Below are 23,042 nucleotides of genomic sequence, written 5' to 3'. Positions count from 1 at the left end.
GTGACCATCCTGTTTCGACACATTCCTCTAACAAACGAAGCTTTATGCGATGTATTCCAATCCCTTGTCGCATCTTGGGTATAAAATCGATACTTCAGTTCCCTAACTAAGATGATTCTAAGTTAGCGATAGGTGTTTGTGAGATACTGCAATCCCCATGTATACATCTGCTTGACAATGTCCTGTTTACAGAGTTAGTGGCGGCGTGACGTGTAATTTCACATGTTGGACTCCGCTGTTATGCGTTTATCTGTTTCCTTGTAAGAGGTGTTCTCCGTTACTGACAATAATTTTATATGGGGCTAATGCAAGCATAGTATTATTTCTGAACCGTGATCGGATGTGAACAGTGGATGCTATACAACTCTGGAAAGCTACATTGTGCACATATCACACATAATCGATATTTTAAGGACATAATTTTTTTTTCATTTTACAGTTTGTTACCACAGTTTATCGTAGAGAAGCCTGCAGGAAGGATGTATGTCATGCGCTGGAAATATATTTCTTACACTGGAATCTTAACAGTGCTGCAGCTGCATTCCTCATGACTGATAGGTCGGAAACTAAAACGATCTAACATTATAGCCTGTTCTATCTGCAGAACCATGTAGCCATAGGGAGTGTGTGTTTATGTTCCCTCTTATCAGTACCCTCCTGGTACTAATCCCAGACACTAGAACAATAAAATTGATAGCGTAGTTGACTTAGGTAAAATGCTTCGAACTCCATCCATCTGGAGCTCCATCATGCATAAAAATCACCCGTTTCTTGTTCTTGTTAACCGTCTGTAATACATCACAAAACTTTCAGATCTACTACTATACACCGATAGGGGGTGCTAACCTCCTCAACATGGGTGCATCTGGAGAAATCTTGTGCACTTGGATGGGGGAGAACTCGGCAAGCTCCCTTGATTCACGAGATGCGGAATCTAGTGGTCTACTTCTGTCAGCTGCAGATTAAATCGGTAACGGTTCTGCAGAGCGGGTTGGTCAAACAAAGACAGTGCAAGAGGGTCTTTCAGTCTCTAATTCTATCCTAAGACTGCGAGAATGCTCTGTGACTCCCATCTGTATAGAGATAGATCATAAATTAAGTACTATGCTCGAGGTGCTAGAAATATGCACACTGGTAGACTTTGATGATGTATATGCTCAAGAATTAACAATGAATGGACATACTGCACAGTCATCTATCTACATTCACAATGATACTCGGGAAGTAGAGAAGGGGCGGTTTAGCTATGAGACTGAAATTGGGAAACATGCTGTCACATCATTGATCGGTGTTGAAATTACTGTAAAATTGCTCAAAATGTTTGCACTGTCAACTGTATTGCTTATTATTACATTACATAAATGGTGTCTTTTCCATCCAATCCGTCCATGGGAACACTGTTGGTTACCACATAATGATTGACTGACACCACTTGTTTGAGTTGCAGAAAGAGTTTTGGTGGAGAGGCAGCACCTTCTGGGGATGGCTAGCACCAAAACAGTGAATGCGTACATGACTGCAGTATGAGGAATCACTTGAAATGGAACGCCAGCTATTCTGTCACCGTGACAGATGAGTTTAAATGTAGAGGTCGTCAATCACCCTCGGACAGCAGTTTGGAAACTCTCCACAATGCCGCCAAACTGTTCCAGTTTACTTATGTTGTAACTGTCTTTTATTTAAAATCATCCAGTGTGTGTGTGTGTGGTGTCTTATGGTAGCAACAGCAGCAACATGACTTATACTGTGCGACGTCTAGTTTGCTGTGAGAAGCAATGGATCAGAATGTGTTAATCTCAGTTTAGAAATGGCAGTGTAAAAAGCATGTTACAGCAGGAAAAAAACAATGTTTCAAACAACGACACAGGGTCACAGGGAGGGTCTCTTCAACTTATGGTATAGTTTGTGGGATATGGTCATCCTAGAGTACAGGTGATGCACCTTTACACTGGTCCATGCAATAGATCAATAGCTGTATATTTAATAGAATTGTCACATGTGCTCTATGTCGGAAAGCAGTGATATTTGTTTTAGATATATGGGAGGAGAGAGATGCGGTAAAATTCTTATCGAGTACTCTATCGGATGAACTTAGTGGAGCTTTTATAGTTCATAATTTTTCTCTGTTGGATGGTATAGAATAACGAAGACAGCATGTTGGGGTGAAAGACATGAATGGGCCCTGAGGAATGTGGATCTGTAGTACTTGCATGTAGTTTGGGGATGCACCACAGTGCAGTAGCAAAATCCTTGTCCTTGTCCCAGTTCCCGTTTCCATTAAATGGTCAAAACACAGTCCTGTCACAGTAATAACTCAGCTTAGCCTGTTTTTACGTGGGTCGTAGAAGATGGTAGATATAACTTTCTCCAACTTCTACTCAGTTGCGACTTACATTGAAATGATCACATGCGCAAAGCTGCAGGGTTGGTAGCACATAGTCCGAGGGGCAGTTGCAAGATGCACAGGGACACCTAAAACCACGTTGGAATTTTGCGGTAGCAGATAGGTTCGAGAAAGGTGACTCATTTCGAGATATGAGCGTGCCAGACATATGATTCACTAGTGGCTGTAATCATTAAAGGACTTCTCCATAGCATGCAACGCAAGTATGTGGTTGAATGGAAAGAATTGATTCCAAATCCCAGATAGCATTTCTACCGAAAGCGTAGCACTAGAGATCTGAAAAGCTAGTGTACAGTTCTTACGACCTCAATCAGCACACCATCTACTACCGTTTGTGATCCTTCTCAATCAACCATCGCCTGTAACCCAGTCGATACATCACAGAACCTCTGACATGGCATCGAGACGGAATGCATTACAAATACTGGAGAAATATCTAGCGGCGGTGGCGTGAGGGAATTGCAAATACCGGTTTCATTCCATGCTCCGTAGCCAAATCACCTTCAAAATTCGTTAATTTTATTATGAGGTTTCACCGTCGGCGACATGTAACCGCACTGTTGGTCTGATACTGTACACTCCGGCGATCACTGTGTATAATCAGTGTCATGGTATTTGTATGGAAAAAGACAACTTCATTCAGAGGTAATGCCATATTAAGATTTATAAAGCCAGTATAGCTTTTAATATGGATACTTGTATGCACCTGTAGAACCAAGGCCGCTTGTAATGGTAGTATGGCTGTTTTTTTTAACATCTGGTGGTTTGTAAGATGATTACACCTCTCTTTCTAAGACACAGTGGTACAACTCGCAAGAATACTTATGAGACATGTTCACCCATCGTTGATTTTCGGTCAGTATTATTTTGTACTGCCAGGAATCCGTTATTGACGAAATATTATGCTTAATAGTAGGGGATGTGTGATAGGTTCGCCTTAAATGTCAGCCTGTGTTCTGATATGTGCAAAGGAAATGATTATGTCCAGTCGTAAGGAAGGTATGGTTATGACGTGGAATACTGTGATACCAAAGAGGAGAGTATGTCAAGTCACGAGAATGGTACAGATATTTCTATTTCTAGAACCACTGTCATCATCAGGGTGTATTTCCGATACTTCGCTCATTGTCGAAAGTCATTCAACTGAGATCACAATCATAGCATTTAATTGTAAGTATAGCGATCAAATATATATGTGACCGATTTTGTAGGACGATTCTGTCTATGCATGGTTGGCACGGTGGTGGCGGTGGCCTGTGGTGGGAGTGATTCAGGTTTCCCGTTAACAGCAGGAGCCATCCAAATGGAGAGGCCTGTTGGGATGCAGGAATGTAGTTGACTTATCCATGTCGTCCTCTAGACGGCCGAATAGCATACTAATACTTAGTATGTGTTGGACATCTTTCGTGGTCGTGTGGAAATTTGAGAAGCTTCAATATGGACATGTGTTTGCGTTGGACCATTATTCCCTCCCATGCAAATTGTCTGATTGACTGCTTCTTCACGTTTCCTGTCTTTATTTGGTTCAGAGAAGATCGACTGTGGTGTGTGTTCTGTGCATCTAGCAGGTGAAAGACGGTGGGAGGGCATGTTTGCTGGTTCTCTGGACATGAGAAACACCTTAGCTGACTATAAATTATAAGGATGATTTGTAATATGTTATATCACCGACATCGGTATTCGCGAGTGGAAACATCAGTTTTCACGTAAAGGTCTTCGCAGACGAGGCAAGTTTCTAGATACTCAATGGGTCACAATGATTTCTTAGTCAGTGGAAAATTGTGCGATCTGGGTGGTGGAAGCTATGCATGGAATGCACTGACACAAACCCTGACTTGGCGATCTGTATATATATATATATATATATATATATATATATATATATATATATACACAGACCGCCAAGTCAGGGTTTGTGTATATAAAGACGCCACTGTGTGTTGGCTAGATTTACAAGTGTCGAAAATACCAAAAGGTTTCGTGGAAGTGGTGAAATCGATAAACCAAAAAGACTCTAACGCTTTTTTAAAATTGTAATTACATTCTTTACTCATCAGTATGTGATGGCTGGAGGCTTTCTTGCAGTGCAAAAATGACACTCAGCTGGAGCAAGTGTGGACATATCATAAATTTTTTCTACACTTGTACTTGATAGTCAGAAATGTTATGCTGGTGCTTGGACGTAAAGGGGCTATGGTTTTAGTTCCAACATATGTTTCTGGGAAGTAACCAAACTACTATTCATATAAAAACAAAAAAAAATTACGTATGTCTAGTCATAATGGAGGGCTAGATTGGACATGGTGAATTGTGATTTCAATGCATTGAGGAGTATATCCGAACGTAAGTGGTGATAGATTTATTTCGTAAACAGCTGTGCAATATAGCAATGCAAGTGTTCAACTGGACCTGCTATAGTGTACAAACAGGGCGGGTAATATGACTGTAACAATATGTCCCCTCATCAGCAGCCCTAAGCATACCCTCGCATTTTCCTTGTTCTATCGATAGTGATGTTGATTACAGTACTCCAACCCACATTGGTGCTGTCTTTCCAAACATTGCATCCACAGGTGCAGTATTCATTATCACATAGTGCCAGACGCCTGTCCTTCATAACACTTGTTTGAGAGAATATTGGCAGGATGCAGCAGCTTTCAGAATCGCTGATTCGAAGACTTTGTCAGATAATTTCCTAAGACTGACGAGAATCGAGATATATAGCCGGTGTGAGTGAAGATCTACCATAAGTTTTTCAGCCACTGCACAGATTTAAAAGATAACTGCACTGTTTGTGTAAAGTGTCTATACATTGTAGTGTAATGTTACTGTGGCTTATGTTGTGGCATAACCACGAGGGTATGAGAGAGATTTTTATGTGGAAAATTATGTGCACTTTAGATACTGAGATTCGTTCCAGAACTCTGAAATTGAGCTATTTCCCACGAGGGAGGAACCTTATGTTCTGCAAACTTATTAATAACGAATATGCAGCAATGTATTATTGACACTAATCTGAATTTCGCTACCTGAAGTCCTTCCTCTTAAACACTGACTGAGTGTTTTTCCTGCCAGTTTCAAGATGGGAAGGGGAGGGGGAGGCGGAGAAGGTGAGGGGAGGGCTGTGGATTTCCTAGGAGGGGAAAAAGTGGCTCAGAGTGGAACAATTGTCCTTTTCCCCAGAGTGTGAAGAAGAATGGGAGGGAAGGGATGGAATGGTTTCTCAGAAGGATAGATTGTCCTCAGGAGGTCATAACCACTTAGCAGAACTATAGGTTAAGGGGTCAATTGATCAATATAATTAGTTAGCTTACCAATTTGATATCAAAAGTACACCAGGATAGCCGTTGCCCTACTACTGAGACTGCTTTCACACTTTGCGGTAGCTGCACTACTGTTTGGAAGCCAGCTCAGCCAAAGGAGATATGGATACAGTCCGGCATGTTGGAGAAGTTGGTTGCCATTTGGGAGAGCAACTCCCCTAAAGGTCTCAGAGAAATCATGGTAACACATAAGTATGTCATTGTAACAGCTGCTCTGTGAACATTCTCTGTCTGTGTCTACATTCCCTTAAATCCAGAGTGGGTATTTTACCCACTCTGAAGTTTTAGAGTTGGTAAAACTACCCACTGTATCGATAACAACTACTGGCCCTGAACAGGGGAAATTTAGGGGTCATCTGCTCTGGAGCTTCCTGTTGAACGATGTGCGCTGAATGATGTGCTCCGCTAACTTGTGCCTACACCAACATTGTACTCTATTGCCAGACCCGCCACAGATTGCCACCTTCCTAGTTTCTCTGCATTCTGTGATGAAGCATAGACATCCAATGCCTTGTCACCTACTCATGCTTTCGTCATACTTCAATCACTTTACACACAAGCCCACAACAGTGTCACGCGAACCTGTCCATAAGTAATGGAACACATTTTTTCGGCCAATTGCGGTCGAAAAAACGTGGAATTCATTGCCACTTCAGCCCTTATAGTGGCATGAAGTTCCAATAGATAGTGATGTTATACATAGCCGTCAAAATGACGTCTGTAATGGAGGTGCATTCCAAGCAGACAGCTGAGTTTTTTTTTTCGCAGAACAGCAGAACATTGCAGATATTCATAGGCGCTCGCAGAATGTCTGTGGAGACCTGGCAGTGAAGAAGTGCATGGTTAGTCACTGGGCGAAGCGTATGTCATTACCGTCACAAGATTACGCAAACCTGTCCGATCTCTCATGTGCAGGATGCTGACACACAGCTGTGACTCCTGCAGTGTTGTAACATGTGAACACTCTCATTGGAGGTGATCGAAGGATCACAATCAAGCACTTTGTTGCACAACAGGACGTCTTTGTTGGCAGTGCTTGCGCATGTGTCCATCTGTGGGGTACCAAAAGTTGTGTGCCTGCAGGGTTCCTCAACACCAAATAGAAGGCCGTAAAGAGCAACGAAAGATCGTCTGTGGGGAATTGCTTGACATTACGAGGTTGATCGTGACAATTTTTTATTGAACATCATCACTGATGATGGAACACAGCTTCATCACTTAGAACCAGTCACAAAACAGGAACCCACAGAGTGACACCGTACCACCCCTCCTTCGAAGAAAAAGTTCCAAGTTGCACTCTCAGCCAGTAGGGTCATGGCAACGGTCTTATGGGACCCTGAAGGGATTATTCTGTTTGATGTCCTCCCTCATGGTGCAATGATCAACTCAGAAGTGTATTGTGCTACCCTCAGGAAAAGGAAGAATCGACTTCAGAGTGTTCATCGACACCAAAATGCAAATGAACTTCTCTTTGTCCATGACAATGCAAGGTATTGCACAAGTCTGTGCATCTGAGAGGAATTCAGAAAACTTCATTGGACTGCTCCCCATTGACCCTACAACTCAGATATACCTTCCAAATTCCATCTGTTTAGCTCAATGAAGGATTCGCTCTTTGGGAAGCAGTAGTTGGATGATGGCGAGTTTACTGATGCAGCAAAGTATTAACTCAGAAATCAAGCAGTATAGTGGTACCAGGTGGGCATACAGGTCCTCACAGTAATGTGGTGTAAGGCTGTCACACTGAATGGAGACTGTTGAAAAATAGGGTTTATATCCGAAAGAGTGGAGAATAATATGGAGTACTGGAATCCCGTGTGAAACAAACATGCCTTCAGAAAAAAAGTGTGTATCATTACTTATTGAACACCCCTTAAACTTTTCTTACTGCGTTACGTGCCCACAGTGACCCCAGGCATGTTTGTCTCACAGTGGTTATAATGTGTTGCCTCATAATTGTAGTTCCAACAACGAATATTAAACATGTACACAGAAGGGCTGCACAAATGGCGTTAGAGTCATGAGAAAGTGTCATTGAATTGCTGTAAAAACCGATCTGGCAGACGGTTGATGCAAATATCTAATGAAAGCCTTCTTACTAAGTTTTGAGAACCAGTATAAAGGGAGGAGACTGTGATTATTCTACTAACACCAATCTATTGGTTACAAAGGAACCACCAATGCAAGGTTGAACTAATTACCACAAGCTTAGAGGTATACAAGCAGTCACTCTTCCTGTGCTCCATGTGTGGACTGAATGGGAAGAAATCCTAATGTGTGGTACACTACCATCTGACGCACAGTCCGATTCACGAACGATAACGGTTCTTGCGGATCAAGGCAGTAGAAGATTGCATTGGTGCCGATTCCAAGCGACAGTTTCAGTTCTCACATACAAGCACTCTGCGTTTGAAGAAATCGTGTAAGCTGCAAATCATGTCTCATGCTTGCTTATGCACAATTTGTCGATTACCACCGCCACCAAAGATGACAATTCGCAACAAATGCATCAATGATTTATTAAACAACTCGCTACGATCACTTTTAATGTTCACACTGGCTACGGCATTCACAGAAGAGCTGTCTGAACATTACTGAACGCTCATTGGCTCTAGGAGAATGCGTGACGTAGTTGCGCAGAACAAGCCATTGTTCATGACTCCAGTTATTGTGTTTGCAGCATACAAATGTAGACATAAGCTGTGGTTTCCTACGAAAATTAGTGTTCCTCCTTTCACCTGCAGTATATCTCTCTGCATCAGCAGCAGCAACAGCAGTTCACCATTAATGTGTCAAATAAACAGTTGCATTAAAATGGTCCATATACATACAACAGCAATGACCCAGTCTTTGTGTAATGAGAAAACAAACATGGTAGACCCTAAGACACCTAACAGTTCCTGCTAAGGCTGTGACAGTACACTATATTTTCTACCGTGGTAATTTTACTCTTTGGGGTTCTGCTTTGCTACCTCAGAGTTGGTGGAGTTCTTCTCCTAGGGAGATCCCTGCGCATCGTAAGATAGGAAAAGGTGTGACGAAGAAAGAATTTGATGATACTATGAAACTTTGATTTACTTAGCTCACCAGAAGGTAGTGTGATTTAGGGAATGAGGAAAAATGAAATGAAGTGATTGTATGGCATTGTTGGCTGGAAGGCTCCATTTGGGTTCGGCCGCTAAGTACAAGTCTTATTTCAGTCGACGCCACATTGGGCGACTTGCATGCCGATGAGGAGCACAACACAATAGCCAGTCCACAAGTGGACGAAGATCTCCAACCCGGCCAGTAATCGAACCCGGGCCCACTGCATGGAAGGCAAGCATGTTGCTACTTAGCGTAGCAGGCGGACAGAGGAGAATCGGGTACATTGAGATATTAAGCACTCTTAGTTGATACCAAATTATACCATAACAAAAAGGCACATCTTCGTTTCTTATGTATCTGTGCTGTAAAAGCGTGAAATTTTAAACTTATGATTACAGTGGTAGCTCTTATCATGATTTTGTAGAATATTATGTACACAAGAAGCGGTATTATAGTCATCTACTCTATCATTTCCAAGTACTTTGAGCGTGAGACGTGATCTCCTCAAGGGAAAAGAGTTGTAAAATGAACAAATTACGGAGAGCATAAAATGTTGTCACATACTGTTTTCAGCTTTTTTTTAAAAAAAACAGACCATCTTGCACATCATACATGCGAATAGTGCCTCTATTTGGCATCCTAGAAACCGACACTGCAGGTATCTTAATTTCACCACAGTATACTGATTTCCCCATAGTTTTTCCTGTATGGGCAGATAAGAAAAAAATTGTGGTATGGTGTTTCAGTTACCTTGGTCATTGGTACAGGAGTTCTGGAAAACACGGGGAATACATTTCCCTGACGATCCGATAGCTTAAGGGCAGTTTTGCTTTTATACAACATGTAAAATGTTTTCTACAATGGTATTTCAAACTCTCTTGTTTCTCCAGATGGGCGACTAGTAAATGAGCAGTGCGAACTGATTTTGGAGACAATGAAATTACATTATACTACATAATTATGACGGTCCCTACAGCAGAACTTCGCAGCTTGAATTTGGCGGTATGTGACTGTTGCTATCTGTCGTTACGTAGTTTCTATTTTGTGTTCGAATCTTCGGCAAAAGGGAATTGTGAGGCTTTTACGTAGAATTACAGTCAATTTTTTTGGGAATCTGATGGTACCAAGTAGAAAAGGGTGATATTAAGGACAAGCCTTACGAGGTTGACCAGAAAATGTGAAATTCTTAATCGCCGAGCGACATCCAACCGTCACGTTTTGTTGCGTGCTTATCGGTCAGGAGCAACTTTCAACAGTTGGCACTACACGTTTTCAATATTTTCGTACTGCTTGAAGTACATGAGTGACACTACTGTCGAAAGAGAAGATTAGTTTTGATGTTGTGAATGTGGGCTGCGTTACATTTTAACAATGGAATTTTCTGACATTCCGTCGTGTTTACAGGATTTTAATGATTTGGGTTCCGATTTTAAAGTACTGGAGGTAAGTTGTGTACTTTGTTCCGTTCCAGTTATTCAGTGGCTGTTTGGATGTATCGTTAATGTGCAGTTATCCAAGGCAAGACACTGCATAAAATATTTCTTAGTGTTAGCGCACGATTAATGTATGTCAACCCATCACGATTTGTTTTATGAAGCAACGAATTTTCGTGGTGTCAAGTCAGAGTCTTGTGGCTTTACTTTTTAGACTTTGATTGTAAGCTCTGCTAAGCTGTTTTATGCTTACATCATTGAATTTTTGCTAATATTCTTTCATTTGTACAGCAATCCAACAACTGTTCGTGAGAAATACAGTCGCTAGCGATTCGTTTCAAATTAAATACTCAACTTTTTGTAGTTGTAGTCACACCAACGGTAAACATGGTTGATTAAACAACAACTGGGATTAACAAAGCTAAAATAGTTTAAGCTGTAGTTGTAGTAGTGTTTATTACTGTCTAGTACATAATGAAATTACTACAGATTCTTTTTCTAGGAACTTAATCGAGAGTATCTTAAAAAGTTGGATGAGGTTTCAGACCTGCAGGCAAAATGTGTGAAAGAAATAAATCACCAGCGATACCGAATGAACATCATTAATCGCTCTCTAAAGAGGTAAGGATCTGCAATGAACGTGTACACTATATGAAATTGTTAAAAGTTTTCATGTAATGCATGTTTGTCAGGAAATGAGCAAGAGCCAAATCTGTTATGTGTGCCTTTAAATTCTGTAGTGAGTATGAAACCGTACTGAACTCAGTAATGTTTTATATTAGTAGCTTACAGAAATGGAATACTGCCAGTTTGAGAGACATGATTAATTGATGGGGGCATTGGACAATCATAGGGCTCTGTGGTTGTTTCTGTAATTGTCGGGTAGGAATGCTTCAAGAATTGTGAATAAATTATTTTTCCAAGAGCTCATAAACAGATCAAATATAATTTTGAAGTATTTATTGTACAACTGCACGAACAGGCTTTCGAAGATTAATGTAAAGATATATATGCAAAATACTTTCTCATGACGTAGGACTAGTACTCTGAGAACATAGCAGGCCATAACCCTAGAAACATAGCTGCATCTGCTACTACTTAGTTTGGATGATAAATTTGAGGACTGTAGAAGCAGAAGATAATTTAGTGGAGTTCATACAGTTAAATAACATTGAATGAGATATAGTGAATCTATCACGAATGAACAGGAAGAGATGGGTGATCTGATGTCTGTGCTGACTTTGATAAACGGTAAACAAGACTAACATTACAATCTTATGAGTACTGAAGGAATGTGGCATAATATCAAAACTTTTTAAAAATGAAAGATTTACTACACAAAGAGTTCACGTATAAGAAGTAATAAGGTCCTATTCTGATAGAGAGGTATGAGATAGCAGTGAGCTGTCGTAAATACTTATAAATGAGAGCAGTTCCCACTATAATTTTATAATGAGATATTTAATGCAGAGGGATGAAAGAAACTAAAGAATGTTAAGTGGTGAACTTGGTATGTCATGGAAGTGAGAGTGCATGTGCTTAATTTTGTCTAACAGTGGGGAAACTGTGAAAGATGTGATCTCGGGCCAATAAGATACTATATAAAAATAGAAAGCAGCAGATTGATCACACCGTAAATCAGATATGTAAGTAATCAACCAACTCAGTTTATTTTTGTGCAAGGGGTGGCTAAGAAGCAGCACAGTTTCTTACAAAATAAAATTGAAACTATCGGAAAACAATTTAACTGAATCATTTCATTTTAAAAATGATCTTAAGTTGCATACATGTTGCAGCTTTCATCTGTAGTTGAGTGTTCTTTCCTTTTTTGTATAGGTATCTGTACTGGAGTACAGTGGGAGTGGACACTTGTTCAGCTTTTGCATGAAATGTGGTAACTAGGACCGGCATATATATGTAATCAGTTTAGTAGACGAGTCTTTATGTTATCACAGACCCTTTTTATAATTATTTGAAACTTATTCTGTTTTGCTAAATTTCTAATGAGTTTGGTGTGGCACATACAGGGGTTCTGCCACAGCTGCATCTTAAGATATAGTGATACCCATGACATAGTTGCAGTACTGTACCCCATATGCTAAAAGAAGAGCACTGATAGCTGGCAGAGACAAGGCACAAAAGGCATACCTTCATACTGCGTGAAAGCCACAGTTGCTTAGCACTGAAGTGTTGTCTAGAAATGTAAATAAAATTTCCATGATTGGGTATGTTAGGTGTTGGTCCCATGGTCTAGGGATAGCGTCTTTGATTGAAGGTCTACATGTCCTTGGTCCCGGGTTCAAAACCATCCACCACTTAAATTTTGATTATAATCAGCATTTGGCAGCCAAAGACTTCCGGCATAAGACGTACCCTCATTCTGCTAATGGCTTTGTCAGAGGGTTCAGGGCACACTCTTGTCCTTGGGATGGAAGAATGCCTCTAAAGGTGGAAGAATAAGCAATGATCAACGGCATGAGGATGCAGAAGGTAATGGAAACCTCTGCATTAAAGGCACACAATGTGTACGCACAGGACATATTGTCTGTAACTGAAAAAGTGTGGTGGTGATCTCTCAATTGGCAAAAGATTCCTGGATAGTGCCCCATATGGATCTCTGGGAGGGGACTGCAAAGGGGGAGGTAACCATGAATAAAAGATTCAATAATCATAAATGGGATAACATTCTACAAGTTGGGGTATGGCATGTCAGAAACTTTAATGTGACAGGGAAGCTAGAAAATCTGAAAAGGGAAGTGCAAAGGCTCAATGTAGATATAATAGGGGTCAGTGAAGTTAAATGAAAAGAAGATGAGGATTTCTGGTCAGATGAGTACAGGTTAATATCAACAGCAGCAGAAAATGGTATAATTGTTGTAGGATTCGTTATGGATAGCAAGGTAAGGCAGAGAGTGTGTTACAGTGAACAGTTCAGTGATAGGGTTGTTCTTGTCAGAATCTACAGCAAACCAACACCAACAATGATAGTGCAGGTATACGTGCCAGTGTCCCATGATGAAGATGAGAGAGAAAGTAAGCATATGAGGATATTGAAAGGGTAATACAGAACATAAAAGGAGATGGAAAATCTAATACTCATGGGGGACTGGAATGCAGTTGTAGAGAAAGGAGTATAAGAAACAGTTACAGGAGAATATGGGCTTGGGACAATGAATGAGAGAGAGAAAAGAGTAATTGAGTTCTGTAATAAATTTCAACTAGTAATAGCAAATACTCTGTTCAAGAATCACAAGAGGAGGCAGTGCACTTGGAAGAGACCAGATGATACGGGAAGATTTCAGTTAGATTACATCATGGTCAGACAGAGATTCTGAAATAGGATACTGGACTGTGAGGCATACCCAGGAGCAGATACAAACTTGGTGAACAGTAGGCTGAAGTTAAAGAGATTAGTCAGGAAGAATCAATATGCAAAGAAGTGGGACACAGAAGCAGTAAGGTATAATGAGACATACTTGAAGTTTTCTAAGGCTATAGATATGTCAGGAGCAGCTCAGTAGGCAGTACAGTCGAAGAGGAATGGACATTTCTTAAAAGGACAATCACAGAAGTTGGACAGAAAAACATAGATACAAAGAAGGTAACTGCGAAGAAACCATTGGTAACAGAAGAAATACTTCAATTGATCAATAAAAGAAGGAAGTACAAAAATGTTCAGGGAAATGCATGAAAAATGTGACGAAATAAAAAAAGAAATGATTGTTGGAAGGACTGACTCAGCATACGGAAAAGTCAAAACGTCCTTCGGTGACACGAAAAGCGAGAATGGTAATATTAAGAGTGGAACAGGAATTTCGTTGTTAAATGCAGAGGAAAGGGGATAGGTGGAAAGAGTACATTGAAGGCCTCTATGAGGGGGGTGATTTATCAGATGATAAAAGAAGAAACGGGAGTTTTGAAGAGATAGGGGACCCAGTATTAGAATCAGGATTTAAGAGAGCTTAGGAAGACTGAAGATCAATTAAGGCAGAAGGGATAGATAACATTCCATCAGAATTTCGAAAATCATTGGGAAAACTGTCAACACATTGACCCATTGGTGTATAGAATGTATAGTCTGGGGACATACCATCTAACTTTCGAAAAAATGTCATCCACACAATTCCAAAGACTCTGAGAGCTGACAAGTGCGAAAATCATCACACAATCAGCTTAACAGCTCATGCATCAAAGTTGCTGACAAGAATAATATACAGAAGAATGGAAAAGAAAATTGAGGTTGTGTTAGAGGACATTCAGTTTGACTTTAGGAAAGGTAAAGGCACCAGAGGGGTAATTCTGATGTTGTGGTTGAAAGACTAAAGAAAAATAAAGACATGTTCATAAGATTTGTCGACCTGGAAAAAGTGTTGGATATAGTAAAGTGGTACAAGATGTTACAGATTCTGAGAACAATGAAGGTAAGCTCTAGGGAGAAACGGGTAATATACAGTTTGTACAGAAACCAGATGGCAGTTATGAGTCGAGGGGCATGAAAGGGAAGCAGTGGTTGGGAAGGGAGTGAGTGTTGTAGCCTATCCCCAATGTTATTCAATCTATATTGAGCAAGCAGTAAAGGAAACAAAAACAAAAATTCGAAGCAGGAATTAAAGTCCATGGAGAAGAAATAAAAACTTTGAGGTTCGCTGCTGAAATTGTAATTGTCAGCTAGCAAAGGACCTGGAAGAGCAGCTGAACAGAATGAACAGTGTGTTGAAAGGAGATGAACATCAACAAAAGCAAAACGAGGATAATAGAATGTAGTCTAATTAAACCGGGTGACGCTGTGGGAATTAGATTAGGAAATGAGACGCTTAAAGTGTTGCAACATTTTTACGGAATGCAAACTGATCTTTCCCGAGGTCGGCTTCTACCAGTTTTTCCATTCGTCTGTAAAGACTTCGTGTTAGTTTTTTGCAGCCGTGGCTTATTAAACTGATAGTTCGGTAATTTTCACATCTGTCAACACCTCCTTTCTTTGGGATTGGAATTGTTATATTCTTCTTGAAGTCTGAGGGTATTTCGCCTGTCTCATACATCTTGCTCACCAGATGGTAGAGTTTTGTTAGGCCTGGCTCTCCCAAGGCTGTCAGTAGTTCTAATGGAATGTTGTCTACTCCTGGGGCCTTGTTTTGACTTAGGTCTTTTAGTGCTCTGTCACTCTCTTCACGCAGTATCGTATCTCCCATTTCATCTTCATCTACATCCTCTTCCATTTCCATAATATTGTCCTCAAGTATATCGCCCTTGTATAGACCCTCTATATACTCCTTCCACCTTTCTGCTTTCCCTTCTTTGCTTAGAACTGGGTTTCCATCTGAGCTCTTGATATTCATACAAGTGGTTCTCTTTTCTCCAAAGGTCTCTTTAATTTTCCTGTAAGCAGTATCTATATTACCCCTAGTGATATGCGCATCTGCATCCTTACATTTGTCCTCTAGCCATCCCTGCTTAGCCATTTTGCTCTTCCTGTTGATCTCATTTTTGAGACGTTTTATTCCTTTTTGCATGCTTCATTTACTGCATTTTTATATTTTCTGCTTTCATCAATTAAATTCAATATCTCTTCTGTTACCCAAGGATTTGTATTAGCCCTCGTCTTTTTACCTACTTGATCCTCTGGTACCTTCACTACTTCATCCCTCAGAGCTACCCATTCTTCTTCTGCTGTATTTCTTTCCCCCATTCTTGTCAGTCGTTCCCTAACGCTCTCCCTGAAGCTCTCTACAACCTCTGGTGCTTTCAGTTTATCCAGGCCCCATCTCCTCAAATCCCACCTTTTTTGCTGTTTCTTCAGTTTTAATCTGCAGTTCATAACCAATAGATTGTGGTCAGAGTTCACATCTACCCCTGGAAATGTCTTACAATTTAGAACCTGGTGCCTGAATTTCCGCCTCACCATTATATAATCTTATCTGAAACCTTCCAGTAACTCCAGGCTTTTTCCGTGTATTCAACCTTCTTTCATAATTCTTGAACCAAGTGTTAGCTCTGATTGTTACGCTCTGCGTAAAATTCTACCAGGCGGCTTCCTTTTTCATTCCTTACTCCCATTCCATATTCACCTATTGTTTCCTTCTCTTCCTTTTCCTACTATAGAGTTCCAGTCACCCATGACTATTAAATTTTCGTCTCTCTTCACTATCTGAATAATTTCTTTTATCTCATCATACACTTCATCAATCTCTTCGTCATCTGCTGAGCTAGTTGAGATATAAACTTGTACTACTGTAGTAGGCATGGGCTTTGTGTCTGTCTAGGCCACAATAATGCGTTCAGTATGCTGTTTGTAGTAGCTTACTCGCACTCCTATTTTTTTTATTCATTATTAAACCTACTCCTGCATTACCCCTAGTTGATTTTGTGTTTATAACTCTGTATTCACCTGACCAAAAGTCTTGTTCCTCCTGCCACCGAACTTCACTAATTCCCACTATATCTAACTTTAACCTATCCATTTCCCTTTTTAAATTTTCTAACCTTCCTGCCTGATTAAGGGATCTGACATTCCACGCTCCGATCCGTAGAATGCCAGTTTTCTTTCTCCTGATAACGACGTCCTCTTGAGTAGTCCCCGCCCGGAGATCCGAATGGGGGACTATTTTACCTACAGAATATTTTACCCAAGAGGACGCCATCATCATTTAATCATACAGTAAATCTGCATGCCCTCGGGAAAAATTATGGCTGTAGTTTCCCCCTTGCTTTCAGCCATTTGCAGTACCACAACTGCAAGGCCGTTTTTGTTATTGTTACAGGGCCAGATTAGTCAATCATCCAGACTGTTGTCCCTGCAACTACTGAAAAGGCTGCTGCCCCTCTTCAGGAACCACACGTTTGTCTGGCCTCTCAGCAGATACCCCTCCATTGTGGTTGCACCTACGGTACGGCTATCTGTGTCGTTGAGGCACACAAGCCTCCCCACGAACGGCAAGGTCCATGGTTCGTGAGGGGTATCATATTGTATTTCCCTAAAATTCATTTCACTTATGCGAATATTTATTTGAAGACAATTGTCAGATATCATGATTTTAAGCCCAAGCAGTAATCTGCATTTTCTACAGAGATCTGAAAATATTTGTTGTACTGTTCAATAAATTTGTTTTGTCAGGAGTACACAGTCAATCCACCATCAGTACAAAACTGTAGAGCAAGGCTTTCACTACAGAACATACACGGATCTGAACAGCTGTCTCATCAATTCAGTTCACTGAGAAACTTAGCTAGACATTCATACCAGCATTTTGAATCTTTAATCTGTACACTCCCTTCAGCAATTTACATACATGTCTTATACCATCATGACTACTCTCTGAATTTCCTCCTTCAAAATACCCTTCATAAATGCTGTCCTCACATCAAATTGCCGTATACATCACTCAAGTTCAACCACAACACTCAACAGGGCTTTCCCCATCTCAAATCTTGTGACAAGGCTAAATGTCAACATAATCTGCTCCAAATCATAGAGTAAACCCTTATGCCACCATTTGAGCCTTATATTGAACCATTTTGTTATTTGCATTTAATTTTGTAGCAAAAACCAATAGATTTTCAATCGCTTTAATTGTTTTAGTTTTCTTAATTCTCACATTTTATTTTTCTTCAGAGAATTCATGTTAACCTCCATTTCTTTATTCCATTCTTCTCTCTCTCTCTCTCTCTCTCTCTCTCTCTCTCTCTCTCTCTCTCTCTCTCTCTCTCTCTCTCTCTGAGAAAAATAAACACGATACCCACAATCTTCGTAACCAACCACAGCCGTTAACCCTATGTGGCATGTCTCCTGCCAGGCATCTCCGACACTTTTTGTCGATGACTTTGCGCTCTTTTGTAGTTATCCATGGGCTTGTCTCCTCGAGTGGCATCTTCGGCATTGTCTCCATCACCTTCACTCGTGGAGTACCAACAGTGGCTTCACATTTTCAATGACAAACAGTTTGTATGAATTTCTGAAGTGCAATCGGTTTCTTCCACCATTTTTACATCTTGGGCCTCTTGCTCTTCAGTTCACAGAAACTATGAAATTCCTGAGGCTCATGCGTTACAGAAAACTTTCTTGATCCTCTGACGTGTATTACCTGGCCACGCACTGTATCCGGTGTCTCAATATCATAGATTTTCTAAGGGGTTCTTCCTGGGAAGCAGATCAGACCACCTTCCTCCATTTGTACCGAACCCTTGTCTTTTTGAAATTTGACTATGGGTGTTTTATTTATGCATCTGCACATCTGGCCATCTTACGCTGCCTTAATACAATTCACCATTATGGAATCCCTTAGACCACTGGTGCATTCTACAGTAGCCTGGTTACAAGTCTCTGTGCTGAAGCTGCCAAACTAAAGCTGTCATACTAGCATGATGTTCTCCTCAGCGTCTATGCGTGCCATATGTCTGCCATGCCCAGCCACCCATTCTATGCCTCGTTTATCAATGACCCCCTTGACTGCCAGTATGGGGCGTTTCCTTCTTCTCTGTTACCTCCTGAAGTTAACTTTCAGCTATTGCTCTGGCAGCTTAACTTCACTACTTGCCACATTTCCGATGGGTGTTAATCCTGCACCAACTTGGCTTCGTGCAGCGGCCTGTGTTCATTTTGGACTTCAATTGCTTCCTAAGGAAACTACTATGGATTTGATCATCGTTTTAAGTTTCTCAACATTCGCATGGAACTTAGCAATAGTACTTTGTTGTTGGCTCTGAACATTTTTGGTGTTGGCTTCCTGTACACTGCTCAATATTTACAACTGAGTCCTTTGTTCTCTATCAGGCCACCAGTACATTCGGCAACATAGGCTTTTTAATTGTGTCTTATGCCCCAATTATCTCTGTGCCTTTCAGAGCTTGGGTGCACGCTGTACACAGTCCATCTCTTAGTGCAACAACTGTGAAGTTCATGTTGGTTCCTGGTCATGTTGGTCAGAAGGGAAATGAGGCTGCTTACACTGCTGCCAAGGCTGCAGTCCTACCTTGGTCCGCTAGCTCTTCCATCCCTTTGGATGATCTCCGTGTGTTGGCAGCTGGTATCATTTTGACATAACCCCTGGTCTTCTCTTTACAGGAACAAGTTCTGGGGAATTAAACTTCTCCCAGTGGCTTGGCCAACATCATCTCAGCTCTCTCGCTGCAAGGAGATCATTTTAGCTTGGTTGCATATTGGGCATTGTCGTTTTAGCTATTGTCATTTGTTAAGTGGTGATCCCCCACCACTTTGTGCTCATTGTCATCAACCTTTGATGGTTTGCCATTTCCTGGCCGAATGCCCTTTTGCTAACTATTTACATTCTCATGAATGTTTGCTGTCTGAGTTATTGGCTGTTTTAGAGAACGATGCGCTGGCTGTCAATCGTGTTTTACTTTTTATCCGTCGTAGCAATGTGGCGAAGGAAATTTAATCTTTAGTTTGGGACCTCCACTGTCTCTACAGCGTATTTAGTGGACCTTTTTCCACGAGGAAGTCCTTGTCCATCGCTCACTTTCCTTCCTTTGGATGTGCTTAATTATAGTCGCTTTCGAGTTATTTTACTACTTGGTATGACCTTAGTTGTTTTTGCACCCTAAAGCAAACAAAACGAAACAAAAATTTCTTCCTGTAACCTCTACACAGAAGTCTGTTGTAACTTTAAATAATCCTTGTAAATATATTCAGGTCAAGTTAGTTTCGATCAGTGGAAACATTAATGGGTTGGTATTTGATCAGGATTTACCAGAAAGACTATGAAAATAAATTAAACTTCAACATTTACTGTATGAAAGTAAATTAAACTTTTAACATTTATGTACAATACACATTAGTATGTAACTTACAAAAGAAAAGAAAATATCGAGTAATGTGTATTGGATTCTTACTCTGGGAAATTCATATTTTGTGTGTTTCTTGATATGTTCTTTGGTAGTTAAGTTTTCTGTTCCTCCATCCTCATATTTACTTTGCATGCACTCAATTAAACATTGTCTAGATGCTTCTTACCACACCAAAAGGCAGAAAAGCTTTAAATTGAAATGGAATGCAGTTGGAGGTGCATCTGAAAGAAGTAAAGAGTTGTCATTGGTTTTGGAGCTCAGGGCAAAATTGAACTAGAGCACTAATCCACCTACCATGTTTCAGTATTCGCTGTACATTAAATGTTTTGGAACTATTGGCAGACTGCAAGCTCTGGTAGTATAATGAAAATTGCAGATTGAGGAAGAAACAGTTAGCACATTTGGTTGGAAAAGTGACCATCATATTCTGAATGCCAATACGATGGCGGTCCAAGAAGTATCATGTTTATTTACAAAATCAGTCAGTATTCAGATGCAGTTGTTTGACATGAGTCACCTCCAAAGTACTACCCTTCAGGTTCTACACATCTTGCCCACCATTGCTGCTGGTGCTGCTGCCGGAACCATCACTGCTCCATCGACTTCTACACAATGTCTTTCCTGTTTTGAAATATGGTACCTTTAAGAGTCTTATTTAGTTTAGGGTCAAGCCAGAAGTCACTCAGTGCTAAATCAGGGGAATAAAGGGGCTGGCAAACCTCAGCCACGTTGTATTCAGCCCTCCGAATTAATTGAGAACAATGAGCAGATGTGTTGTTGTGATGGAAGGTGCCAGCTGCTCGCTGCTCCCAACTCTGGCCGTTTACTTCCTGAAGGTGATGCAGAACCTCGTGGTAGAACTCCTTATTGACATTAGCGCATTCTGGGTCATGCTCGTGATGGACCACAGCATTGGAGTTATAGAAGGCAGTCACCATGACAGATTGTTGTGGACCTTCTTTGCTTTTTTGGGTCTCAGGGATGACGCATACTTCCATTGCGATGATTGGAACTTTGTTTCTGGTTTGTACCCATAAACCTGGGACTCATCACCAGTGGTCACTGTGTTAATAAAGTTGAGATTACTGTTCAAAGGATTTGTGATCTCCGAATGAAGTTGCTTCTGGTCAGTTGTTAGCAACTTTGGCTCAAATTTTGCTGAGGTCCAAATTGTTTACTAAAATGGAATAAATGTATCCAGTGCTAATTTTAACATCGTCTGTAAGTCCTCTGATCCTGATTTGTCTATCCTGTGTCACCAGGATCCTTTCATGATCAATAACAACCTTATTTGCAGATGTTGAGGGCCTACCTGAACATGCTTCACTCTTGACTGATGAGCAGCCGTCTTTGAAGTGTTTGTACCCATTGCTTTGCCCTCATACAGTTGCTGAATCTTTTGAATTATTCATCTTGAGAAGCTCCAAGCTTGAAACAAAAGTTGATGCAATAACTTCGTTCAGCTTTTTCTGCCATTTTGTGCACAACACAAAATCGGACAACTACGGGTGTTCATTAATCTACAGCTAGCCAACGACTGATTGTTTTCACAGTTGTGGAGGGGGGGAAACAGTTATTTACACTACAGATACTTACAAACATAGTGTGTATGCACACCCTGTACCATTGTTGGTTTTGCCAATAAAAAAATTTCATCAGATACTTTTTGAACAGCCCTCATAAAATCGTATGAAATTTAGATCGTGATTTTCTTCTTCATTTAAAGAACACATACAATAAACTGTTTTTGTTCACTCTTTAAGGATAACAAATTATTGTTTTATTCTGCCCTCTAATTGTTAAGTTGTTGTACAGTGGAATGTGTGATCTTTCCTTTTTAGCATTACCAGAGAGGAGAGTTGTACTGGGCCATATCGTATGGCCAGATGGACCTCACTATGTTACTGTGCAGATATACATTTGTTTAAGAACGGAATATGAATAATGCAGAAGCATGGGGGTAAGAGGGGGCTGTGTTGAAACATTTCTTCTTATAGAGTTCCTCCATTTAAGGCTGCAGAAAGTTGTCTAACATGTCCCACGATAATGATTCAGTTATTTTCAACTTCCCCTGAAAATGTCTCCATACACAATATTCAGTAATAACAAACCAGACAACTACATGTGTGCTTTGCAACAGTTTCGTTAAATTCATGGGGGTTAATTTCTGCCCCTTCTGGAACTTTGAATCCCTTAGGTACTGCACAGACACGAAATTTGCCTTGTCACAGCAGCAGCATTTATCAGGGTGTTATTCAAAGAGGCTAAAATTGCGTGTGGTTTTTTTTTAATGCAGTTTTTGTATTCCTTGTTTGGAGTTCAATAACTCTTGAAAACTAGTTAGTCCTGCCATTTCTTGTGCCTCATGAGATATGGAAATTTTCAGAGTTTGTTTTGATGGTACATTTCTGTCATATCAAGACAGCAAGTGTACTGCTTTGATTCTAAACTGAAACTTGCTAGTTGCAGGCAGTGGTGATCAGTCACAGGAAACAGATGTATACACAAGGCATTTTTAGAGGGGGAACTGCAAAGTAATTCATTGTTTCACAAAAAAATATTCAATAAACTTAGAGCTATAATTAATTTGTAAAATAGTCTCAGATATTTATAGGCTCTTGTTATTTGAATAATGCAAAAGAATGTGAAAAACTTGGCTGCTTGCAAAGAACTGCTGTTGTATAGCAGTTAGTATTGTTTTTGATTAACCTCGTCTGATCAGCATGTGCTGCCCTCCCTGTAGGGTCTGACTCACCATTATTTTTCTATCTGTTGGAATATTTTATTTACGGTGGTATTTCAGAGCTTATCTTAATAATTAAAAAAGACAAGTGTTCATCAATGAAGGAAATAGTTCTCTCCAGTTGACCAAAGATTACTGAATATGCAGTTATAAGATTAATTTTTGCCACAGTCAATGTTTGAATCAACTAATTCAGGGAGATGAGTGCATTAGTGCTTAGTTATTTTGACAGCACAACACATTATTAGCAC

At 40.4% G+C, this 23,042-nt stretch overlaps 1 protein-coding gene across 1 annotated transcript in view; it reads left to right on the top strand.

Moving 5' to 3' along the window:
* Positions 1 to 10,072: 10,072 nt before the first annotated feature.
* The window catches only part of LOC124786574 (transmembrane protein 120 homolog), an 82,811-nt gene continuing 69,841 nt past the window's right edge, over positions 10,073 to 23,042 (top strand). The window contains exons 1-2 of the mRNA XM_047254275.1: positions 10,073 to 10,257; positions 10,750 to 10,868. Coding sequence (XP_047110231.1) covers positions 10,186 to 10,257; positions 10,750 to 10,868 — 191 coding nt within the window. The 5' untranslated portion in view covers positions 10,073 to 10,185. The remainder of the gene's footprint in view (positions 10,258 to 10,749; positions 10,869 to 23,042) is intronic.

The sequence above is a fragment of the Schistocerca piceifrons genome, chromosome 1, assembly GCF_021461385.2.
Source record: "Schistocerca piceifrons isolate TAMUIC-IGC-003096 chromosome 1, iqSchPice1.1, whole genome shotgun sequence".
Classification (NCBI taxonomy): Eukaryota; Metazoa; Arthropoda; class Insecta; order Orthoptera; family Acrididae; genus Schistocerca; species Schistocerca piceifrons.
This window is presented reverse-complemented; position numbering and strand designations above follow the sequence as displayed.